The sequence below is a fragment of the Lonchura striata genome, chromosome 14 (genome assembly GCF_050655825.1).
Source record: "Lonchura striata isolate lonStrDom1 chromosome 14, ASM5065582v1, whole genome shotgun sequence".
NCBI lineage: Eukaryota > Metazoa > Chordata > Aves > Passeriformes > Estrildidae > Lonchura > Lonchura striata.
The window spans coordinates 2145183-2156211 of record NC_140716.1 but is presented as its reverse complement, the minus strand read 5'-3'; the positions used below and the strand labels follow the sequence as shown (position 1 = coordinate 2156211).

Sequence of the window (11029 nt, the reverse complement as noted above, 5' to 3'; positions counted from 1 at the left end):
TTAGGCCATCTGGATCCTGTGGGAACCCTGTGGATTTTGCCCCTGGAATTAATGCAGATTTCATGTTTTCCCTCTTTATCCCCAAACCAGGCTGGGGGCAGATGGGAATGAAGGATGGTGGCATTCCCGGGATAGAGGGAGCTCAACAAACAGAGCAGGGGAGGTTTAAGTTGGATTTTAGGGAAATTTCCTTCCCAAAAGGAAATTTCCATCCATGGAAAAGTGATTTAAAATGTGGCAGTGGGAACACTCAGCACTGACACATTCCAGTTTTCCCCCCAAAACTTTGGCAGGTTGAGATTCCCGGTGGTTTTTAGGCCATTTGGGTAATTTGGATCTCGTGGATCCCTCTGGATGCTTGGAAAGGTCGTTGTGCCCCTGGAATCGATGTGGATTTAATGATTTCCCTGCTCCTGGCACTGGGATGAGTCATGAGAGCTCCAAAATCCAAATATCTCTTCTGGAGAAGTGTTTATTCACGGCTAAAAATTATGGATTTTTGCTGCTTCCCAGGAGAAAGAGACTTCTGCGGAATTTTGCGGATTGAAAACGTTCAGGGTGTTTTTTTTTCCAGCCCTGGCAATAATCAGGGAATTTTTAATTGTAATTTTAGTCAGTGCAGCAAACGGGAGATGAGAATGGACCAAAATTGTGGGAAAACTGCTGGGATCTGTGAGGAATGAGGAATTCCAGCTGGGAATGCTCTGCTCCACCACAGAGCTCCTGCCAGCCTGGGAATTCTTTTTCCAACCTAGGGATGGGGCAGGGAGGATTTAGAAGTAGGAAAAGGAGGGGGAAAGATGTGGAACTCTCCAACGTGGCTTTAAAATCATGGAAAATTCCCAGGTTTCCTTTTCAGGGTGCAGGTTGAGGGAAGCAGGAGCACACTCATAGTTTCAAGGCTTGGGATCCATTTTTACATGGAATTTTCCACTTAAAAGTCCCTATTTTCAGGGCAACTGGGAGATCTTGAAGATTTGGCATTGATTTAGAGGAAAAGGAGTTTCCTTTTGGGAATTCTTTGGATTAAAGGAGCTAAAATTCCCTCCAGAGACTTTTTCCAGGGTCAGTACGGTGCTTTTAGCTAGAGGATGCAGAAAAACGTATGGAAAAATTTATGGAAAAAGACAGAAACGACCCCAGGTACTGAAAGCAAAATCTTTATTTCAGCTACTTTTCCCTAAGCCGGGGAAGGTGAAATTCATGGAAGCATTTTCCTGGCAAGAATTTCCCTGGATTCTTTGTACAAAAAGTTTGGGAAGCAAACAAGAGAGTGGGAAAAAGGAAAAGAAGAAATGGGATAAAGTGATGGGGTTTTGCTTCATGCACCATGGTTCTATCCATGATTTTTTAGGGAAAAAATACCCAAATCCCTAAAAATCACTGCTTGAAGAAAAGCTCCTTTTTCTTTCCAGCTTTTCATCCACTTTCCATAAATGATGGTGCCATAAGATGGCAATTTCTGGGAAAAACACCCCCCAAATCCCTAACAACCACTGCTTGAAGAAAACCTCATTTTTCTTTCCCATTTTTACAGGAATGAAGGTGTTCCAAGACAGTAATTTCTGTGGAAAACTCCTCAAATCCCTAAAAATAAAAAATCAAAACATTTTTCTTTCCAGTTTCTCCTCCATTTCCCAGAAATGATGGTGCTCCAAAACGGGAATGTCCAGGTGGGAGCACAGCCTGAAATCCCAGCCTGGCAAATCCCAAATTCCCACCATTTTGTTCAGTTGGGAATCACATTCCCAGGCAGGTTTTGGATGTTCTTGTGGGAAGTTTTTCTCTGGAGCTTGTGGTTGTACCGAGCTCTGTTTCCCTGGAAAAGCTTCCCCAAATCCATCTGCTGTTATTTCTCTAATTCCACCATTCTGCTGGAATCATGGAATATAACACAGAATGGAACCAAACGGGAATTTGGGGTTAATTCCTGTGCAAAATATTAATTTTCATGCCAAAATTCCTGTCTGAGAGGAGCCAACCTGGTGCTGCTGAGGGGGTTGGCTCTAATTAGCCGAGATTTTTACAGGAATAACAAAATTCCTCCATTAGCACCTGGATAACTGGTCTGGTCCTTAGGGAGAATTATTTTATGATAATATATCCTAATTATTACAATCCTTCCTCTAAAGCACAGCAAAGGAGGGAAATTCTTCTGCCAAGTTGGTAAATTTTTGGGGATGTTCCTGAGGGGCTACACAGGGAGCTGGGAATATTCTGGAATTTTTGTGCAGGTGGAACAGTTCCTTCCATCCACACAGGGGTGGAAAACCACCCTTCAAATATTCCAAACGGGACAGGAGATGCAGAGCAAGGTGGAAATTTTGCTGCCAACTTGACAAACTCTTCAGTGATGTCCTGAGGGTCTTTACAGGGACCTGGGAATCTTCTGGAATTATTGTGCAGGTGGAGCAGTCACCTTTATCCATACAGGGGTGGAAAACCACCCTTCCAAGGGCTGCCAATATTCCAAATGGAATGGGAGATGCAGGGAAAGGAGGGCATTTTTTGCTGTCAAGTTGGCAACTCTTCAGGGATGTTCCAGGGAGTTGGAAAACTTCTGGAATTCTTGTGCAGTTGGAACAGTTTCCTCCATCCATAAATGAGTGGAAAAACCACCCTTCCAAGGGCTGCCAATATTCCAAATGGAATGGGAGATGCAAGAGAAAGAAGGGAAATTTTTGCTGTCAAATGGACAAACTCCAGGGATGCGCCTGAGGGGCCACAAAGGGAGCTGGGAACCTTCCGGAATTCTCGCGCGGCTTGGATCCACACAGATGCGGAAAAACAACTCTTCCAGGGCTACAACCATTCCAGATGGAATTCGAGATGCACTCCAAGAGGGAAAACCCTGCTGGATGGCCCAGAGCTTTTCCCCGGAGCCGAGGAGCTCCTACTCCAGGGCGGGTTTGATCAGGTGCCCGTTGAAGACGATGTAAACATCCGACTCCTCGCTATAAATGGCGTTTTCCCTCTCCCTCTTGAACATCCTGATCCAAACCTCATCCCCTTCCTGCAGATCCAGCATCAGGCTCTGGCTCTGCATGATGCTCCTGTCGCTGGGCTGGGCGTACAGGATGGCCGCGGCCTCCTCGTTCCTCATCAGGTGCACGTAGGTCTCCTTGAAATTCCAGGTGTGCACGTTGAGGCTGAAGTAGTAAATCCCCGGGACGTAGCAGAAGAACTTCCCGGAGAACATGTTGAAGTGCTGGTAGAGGTTGACGAATTCCGTGTCGAAGGTGACGTGCTGGAAGTAGTCGGAGCTGTGCAGGGGCTTCCGGCGGCCCACGGAGAAGGCGGCGAAGAGCTGCTTGCAGGAGTGGCCCTGAGGGCCAGGCTGGCCCTTCTGGCCCTTCCGGCCACTCAGGCCGCGGGATCCTCGCTCTCCCGCCTTCCCGGCCGCTCCAGGGAATCCCCGCTCGCCCATCTCGCCCTTCTCGCCTGCCGGGGTCAGGGAAAGGCGTGTCAAACGCAAGGGTGGGAAGCTCAGGTCCCAGGAACGGCCTGGAGACAAGACGCTGAGGAGCTGCTGTTTGCCCAGCCTGGGCAGCAGCTTCCCAATTCCCAGAAGGATTAATCTGGGAATATCAATCAGATAGCAGCAGCTTCCCAGTTCCCAGAAGGATTAATCCATACTCAGGTATCAGCAGCTTCCCAATTCCCAGAAGGATTAATCCATAGTCAGGTATCAGCTGCTTCCCAATTCCCAGAAGGATTAATCTGGAAATATCGATCAGACAGAGCGCCATGATCTATCTATATCTATCTATCTATATATATCTATATCTATCTATCTATATCTATCTATATCTATCTATATCTATCTATATCTATCTATATCTATCTATAAGCAGCTTTCCAATTCCCAAAAGGATTAATCCATGCTCAGATATCAGCAGCTTCCCCATTCCCAGAAGGATTGATCTGGGAATATCGATCAGATATCAGCAGTTTCCCAATTCCCAGAAGGATTGATCTGGGAATATCGATCAGATATCAGCAGCTTCCCAATTCCCAGCAGGATTAACTTTGGGCCGTGCTTGGGCCCCACCCCATTTTGGGGACCCCTTGACCTGGTTTGGGACACATTTTGGGCATGGCAGCCTTTCGGGCACCCTTTGACCCTTGGGCACATTTTGGGCACACCTTGACCTTGTTTTGGGTGCCCCTTGACCCTTTTCTTGGGAACAACCGTGTTTGTGGCGTCTCTTACCTTGTTTTGGGCACATTTGGGCACGACCACATTTTGTGGACCCTTGATTTTATTTTGGGCACATTTTGGGCACAATCACATTTTGGGCACCCCTCCACCTTTGCTTGGGCACATTTTTGGACACTTCTTGACCTCGTTTTGGCACTTTGGGGCACATTTGGGCACCCCTTTGACCTTATTTTGGGCACCTTTGGGCACAAACATATTTTGGGCACCCCTTAACCTTGTTTTGGGCATAACCACATTTTGGACACCTCTCCACCTTTGCTTGGGCACATTTTTGGACACTTCTTGACCTCGTTTTGGCACTTTGGGGCACATTTGGGCACCCCTTGACCTCGTTTTGGGCACAAACAAATTTTGGGCACCCCTCAACTTTTGCTTGGGCACATTTTCGGACACTCCTTGACCTCGTTTTGAGCACAACCACATTTTGGACACTCCTTGACCTCATTTTGGGCACAACCACATTTTGGACACTCCTTGACCTGATTTTGGGCACAACCACATTTTGGACACTCCTTGACCTCGTTTTGGTCACAACCACATTTTGGACACCCCTTGACCTGATTTTGGGCACTTTTGGGCACCCCTTGCTGCGAATTTTGAGCTGAATTTTGCCGTAGGGAAGCACCAAGGAAGAGCAGCAGGGAGAAGGCCGGGAGCGAGCTGCACCCACCTTTGAGGATGGTGATGTCGATGGTGGGCTGGATTTTGGGCACGGAATATTCGGGACGGCCGCTCATCCTGGCCGACCTTTGGGAGAAGATGGACACGGGCTGCTCCGAGGGCCCGCAGCACCTGACGCACGCCAGGCGCCGCCTGGGCAGCGCCTGGCCCGGCTGGGATCCGGCGTTCCCGGCGGGAAGCAGGAGCAGCAGGAGCAGCAGGATCACGGCGCCCATCCTCCGGAGCAGCTGGAGAGGAGAGGGAACACAAACCATTAACGGGGCGATCCCAATCAGGGCCACCTGGCGAGTGCTTTCCTTGGGGTTAATGATTAACGGATCCCGGGGTGGCACCGGGAGACTCCGGGTGGGAACGGTGACCCTCGGAGCGCTGGAAAAGGCGATTCCTGGCTGGCATCACCTGTGACAGCTGCTGAGAGACACCAGGTCAACAAAAGGATGGGGGGAAAAAAAATCCCAAGCCAAACAAAACCTGCTGGGAGCAGAAGCTCTGCTGGAAAAATTCTTGGAACAATCGCCACGGGAAATTTCTGGGGAAAAGACAAAAGTGATGCTCTGTTGGTTTGTTTGGTGCCTTGGCATCCTAAAAAAATTCAAAATGAAGGGTAAGATATGGAATTTTATTTAAATATAGAGCCAAAACATGATTTTTTTTTGTTTTGTTTTTGTTTTTTTTTGAGGGGGAGGAAAAGCCCAGAAGAAAAACCAAAATAAATCAAAATCATTTTTATCTTTAAATGTTATTCGTCAGCCTCTTTCCATGGTTTATCCATTCCCATATTCTCTTCCAGTCAGAATTCCTGTGTGTATTTTCCAGCTTGATTTTTCCATGTGGGGAATTGAAACCCAAAGAGTTGCATCAAACTGGGTTTGCTTGGCACAACCCTGGGGTTTGGGAATCCTTTGTTAGATTTTCATCTGTCTGATTTTCATCTGATACTGGGAGAAATCCAGGGGGAAAAATGCTTCACATAGGGAAAAAAGAGGAATTTTCTCTGGCTCCTCATTTACCTGTTCCTAACAAAAATTTGAGCTGATTCTGGGAGAAATCCAGGGAGAAAATTCCTCTTTTTTCTCCATCTGAGGCAATTTTTTCCCTGGATTTCTCCCAGATTCAGCTCAAACCTTCTCTAGGAGCAGGTCAGCGAGGAGCCAGAGAAAATTCCTCTATTTTCCATATCTAAAGCATTTTTTTCCCTGGATTTCTCCCAGAATCAGCTCCAATCCCTCCCTAGGAACAGGTGAAAAGAAGAGGAATTTTCTCTGGCTCCTCACTGACCTGTTCCCAGGGAAGGATTGGAGCTGGAGCTTGGCCACTCATTCCCATTCCATGTGTAATTAGTGTCATTCCACTGATTGCTGTGGAGCCTCATCCAGGACAGATTTCTTGGATCGATGCCTCCGTGGATCTTCTCCAAAGTCCAATTAGTGAGATGGACTCGGGCTGACCCTGGGCTGGGGATGGCTCCTCTTCCACCAGCTGGAATTCCTGGAATAGGTCGGGAAGGGGGTTCTGGATTCCATTGGAAATCCAGGATCCATGGATTTCATGGATTTCACTCCGTGGACACCAAGAGGGAGAACTTCCAGCCTTGGAGCTGCTTCCCTGGGAATAAAATGAGCCAAGGAGGGGAAAAGAGGAAAAACCTTTCAGGAGTGGGATTGGACCAGCATTCCTGGGAAATGTTTTCTTCCCATTCTTCCCTGCTGCGGAAGAAGTGTCAGTCACACCTTTCCAGCTTCCTGGAAATCCAAGAAATCCCTATTAGCAGGAAAATCATGACTTCCCCTCTGAGAGTAGGGAATGTTCTTTCCTGAAATCCATCAGGACTGGAAACACTTTTGGATTTGTAATTGTACCTCATCCCAGTGGCAGCTGGAGGAGGGATCAATCCCCCTTTTCCATCAGCATTCATGGCTTGAATTCCATGTAATTAAATCCTTTTTAATTTCCATTAATTTTTAAAGCCATCTTTGAGTTTCCAACCGGGAATGGAAACTCAGGAAGATTAAATGGGCAGAAAATCCTAAAAACCAGCCCAGGATGGATTTGATGGTCTTGGAGGGCTTTTCCAACCTCAGGAATGCTGGGATTCCCTGAGCCACACTCTGAATTCCAGCTGATATTTTCCATCCTGTTATTCCTAGGGCTTTACTTGGAAAAGAAATCCATTAATATCCTTGCTTTAAATTCTTGGAGAATGCCAGGCATTGTTACTTTTAATTTGGACAAACCTTGATTAAAACCCCACAGTTGAACCCAAAACCTCCATGGAAAACTCACGGGTGTGCCGGCCCCAATTCTCAGCACCATTCTAGAAATATGGAAAATATTCCAGTTGTGCCTTTTTACCTTTGATTTCTTCTCCAGCCTGAAGCTCCTCACGGCTCCGGAGCTCCTTGGATCGGGAGCAGCAGGAAACGAGGCATCCTCAGGGCTGGGATTGTCCAACATTGCACTTCCTCTTGGAAAATTGGTTTTGTTTTTTTCCCCAGGAGGATCTAAAATTTCTTAGTGGGCAGCTCCTTGCGGTGGAGGGTTTTGTGTGTTTTCCAAGGAAAATGCTGCTGGATTCCGGTGCCGAGCTCTGGCAGCTCCTGTCAGACAAAATATCCCGGAGATCCTTCAGGAGCTGGGCTGTGGCAGAATTTGGGATTTGAGAACTCCCAGGCAGGAATATTTGCATCCCAAAAAGGAAGCGGGTTAGGAATTCCCACTGTGTGTTGTGGTTGGAGGATGAGCGAGGTCCTTGTCCGGGGTGTTTATCCAACCCTGGGATGATGGAGAAGAGGGGCTGGACGTGCTGCTGGAGCTCTGAGAGAGGCAGGAATGGAGGGAAAAACAGGATCCAGCCTTGGAGAGATCCAGGAGTGGAGCTCGTGAACATTTGTCTGGGAATTTGCAGCTCCTTTTCCATTTATCCAGTTTATTTTTCATTTTCTGGTGCTTTTTTGAGCCTGGGTCTGTTTCCAGTGCGGGTGATTCCCTGAGCAGCAGCCACTGGGGTGCTCACCTGCTGGGAATTCAGCAGGAATTCAGCAGGAATGGGAAGAGACGAGGTTCCCAAGGAAATATCCCTGCACCCCCGGGGGACTGGATGGATTTAACACAATTCCATGGGGGGAACTGCGGGAGAGGCTGTGCCTGCATGGAAATGCTCCCGTGCACCTGGATTCCTGCAAATTCCCAAGGTTCCACCCTGCCCTAGCAGGAGGATGTTTGTGATTCCCAAGGGAACATGGACAGGGAGCAGGAGGATGTTCCTGATTCCCAAGGGAACAGCTTTTCTCCTTTTCCATTCTCTTTATCCCAGGATTCCACCCTGCACTGGGACAGGGAACAGGAGGAAGTTTGTGATTCCTAAAGGAACAGCTTTTCCCTTTTCCATTCTCTTTATCCCAGAATTTTACTGGGACAGGAAGCAGGAGGAAGTTTGTGATTCCTAAAGGAACAGATTTTCCCCTCTTCCATTTTCTATCCCAGGATTCCACCCTGCACTGGGACAGGGAACAGGAGGATGTTAGTGATTCCCAAAGGAAGAACTTTTCCCTTTTTCCTTCTCCTTATCCGAGGATTTCACCCTGCACTGGGACAGGGAGCAGGAGGATGTCTGTGATTCCCAAGAGAATGGCTTTTCCCTTTTCCATTCTCTTTATCCCAGGATTCCACCCTGAACTGGGACAGGGAACAGGAGGAAGTTTGTGATTCCTAAAGGAACAGCTTTTCCCTTTTCCATTCTCTTTATCCCAGAATTTTACTGGGACAGGAAGCAGGAGGAAGTTTGTGATTCCTAAAGGAACAGATTTTCCCCTCTTCCATTTCCTATCCCAGGATTCCACCCTGCACTGGGACAGGGAACAGGAGGATGTTAGTGATTCCCAAAGGAAGAACTTTTCCCTTTTTCCTTCTCCTTATCCGAGGATTTCACCCTGCACTGGGACAGGGAGCAGGAGGATGTCTGTGATTCCCAAGAGAATGGCTTTTCCCTTTTCCATTCTCTTTATCCCAGGATTCCACCCTGCACTGGGACAGGGAACAGGAGGAAGTTTGTGATTCCTAAAGGAACAGCTTTTCCCTTTTCCATTCTCTTTATCCCAGAATTTCACTGGGACAGGAAGCAGGAGGATGTTCCTCATTCCCAAGGAGCAGCTCTTCCCTCTGTCCCTCCGTGTCCCTGCCCGCACCTCTGACTCCCGCAGTGTCCTGGAATTGTCCCCGCTCCAGGCTGGGCGGCTCCCTGGCAGAATTCCCGGCTCCCGAGCCAGCCCAGGCGGTGATTCAGCAGGAATTACAGTAAAAGTCATTCCCAGGGCAGCTGCTCCCGCAGGACAAACGCCCCTGATGGAAGCGGCGGGCACCGATCCCTCCTTCGCCCTTCCCGATGGAAAAGCAGCTTTCCCGGGATTTGCCAATGCTGGGAATTCAGCGAGAAATTGGGATTTCCCCCCCAGGATGCTGTGCCTGGATCCCGCCCGGCCACGCTCCCATCCCGGAGCGGGCAGCACATTCCAAAGGGCTGGAGAAGCGCAATTCCCTGGAAGTTTCCGCGCCTGTGGAGACTCCGGGAAGCGGCTCCTCCCTTCCTTCCATCCCCATCCCGCTGGGAAAAGCTCCGTCCCGGGCTCTGCAGGGTGGATAACGGGACAGGGAATTTGAGCCGGGACAAATCAAAGCCAGCGCAGCGCTTCCAAACCCGCCATTCCTGCTTTTCCCAAGGAATCCGCTCAGCGCGGTGGGAATGCTCTGTTCCCACAGGGGATCCCATCCCTTTATCCCGATCCCTGGAACTCACCTGGTCCCTCAGGATCCCTGGATTTTCCTTCCCCTGCTGTTCCTCAGCTGCTGCTGCTGCAGCTTCCGTGCTGGGATCCAAGAGAAACACGGAAATTCAGGCTGGATCCTTAGGAAACCTTGGCAAAAGGAATTTTTTTCCCTGGTTTTCTTTGCTTGCACCAACTTGTGCCGGGCTCCTGTGCCTTTGCGCCGCTCCGGTTTCCTCGGGGTTCTCTGCCAGTCTGGAATTCTGCAGGGCCTCTCCCAGGGATGGAAATAAAAACTGAAAAAAATTGGGATTAAAAAAAAAAAAACTCCGCCACAGAACCCAAAACCACATCCAGAGTTCCAGCCAAGAGGGAAAGTGCTGGGATCACATGGAAAGAATTTTTCTTTAGGAGTTTTCGGCCTCTTTTGAAGCAGGAGAAAGGGAAAAAAGGAAACAACAAAGCCACAATAAAATCTCGGGGATTCCTGCATGAGCTGGAAAAGCAGGAATGGCTTTGAGGTGAAAGAGGGGAGATGCAGATGGGATATTGGGAAGGAATTATTCCCTGGGAGAGGCTGGAATGGATTTCCCAGGGAAGCTGTGGCTGCCCCTGGATCCCTGGGAGTGTCCAAGGCCAGGCTGGACAGGGCTTGGAGCAGCCTGGGATGGTGGGAATTGTCCCTGCCCATGGCCCTGGATCAGCTTGAACCCAAACCATTCCAGAATTCCATGATTTTCGTGCCCACACTTTTTTAGCCTCGGTCACTTCCCGGGGAAAAACACTTTGGGGATTTAGTTAAAGTCATTTTGGACTCTGAATTTATTTTTCCCATTCCTTTTCCCTTTTCCTTTTCCTTTTCCTTTTCCTTTTCCTTTTCCTTTTCCTTTTCCTTTTCCTTTTCCTTTTCCCTGTTTCCAACTGCTTCCCATAAATTGCAGCAGGGCTGGAAGATCCAGGTATCCCATGGCAGCTCCAGCATCATTCCTTCAGCAGGGAAGAGAAGGAAAAGGGAATTTTAGATCAGCCTGGGAACACCAAGAGGGAAAGGGGAGTTTTTTCCCTCTCTGCCTTTCCCATTCCAAGCTTAAATTTCCCTTCCCTGGAGTTTTCCTGATCCATCAGAGCTCCCAGAAATTCCCAGTGCTCCCAGTGCTCCCCACAGCTCTGAGCCCTGCAGCAGAGGCGGGGCTGTTTCCATGGAAAAGCTGACCCAGCTTTGGAACAGCTTTTCCAAATAAAAGAAGGAAAACAACCTTTAAATCCATGGGTGGAGCTGGGATAAATAAGGGAAAAAATATCCTTGGTGGATGAGTTTTGTCAGGAATGGTTTGGAATTGGTGGAGTTTAATGAAATGAGCAAGTG

The 11029-nt window shown here is 48.6% G+C and overlaps 1 protein-coding gene across 2 annotated transcripts; it reads right to left on the bottom strand.

The window, feature by feature from the left end:
* Nucleotides 1-246: 246 nt before the first annotated feature.
* Nucleotides 247-10252, bottom strand: C1QTNF8 (C1q and TNF related 8). 2 transcript variants are annotated; one of them, XM_021550586.3, is made up of 3 exons: nucleotides 9696-10252; nucleotides 4893-5130; nucleotides 247-3441 (listed from the first exon to the last, which is right to left on the bottom strand). In XM_021550586.3, exons 2-3 carry the CDS (start codon nucleotides 5116-5118, stop codon nucleotides 2894-2896), a joined length of 774 nt encoding a protein of 257 aa, XP_021406261.2. In that variant the 5' UTR covers nucleotides 5119-5130; nucleotides 9696-10252; the 3' UTR covers nucleotides 247-2893. The 2 variants fall into 2 exon arrangements, with proteins under 2 accessions (XP_021406261.2, XP_085448208.1); XM_085592082.1 differs by lacking the exon at nucleotides 9696-10252 and having other exon boundaries at nucleotides 4893-5919.
* Nucleotides 10253-11029: the final 777 nt, after the last annotated feature.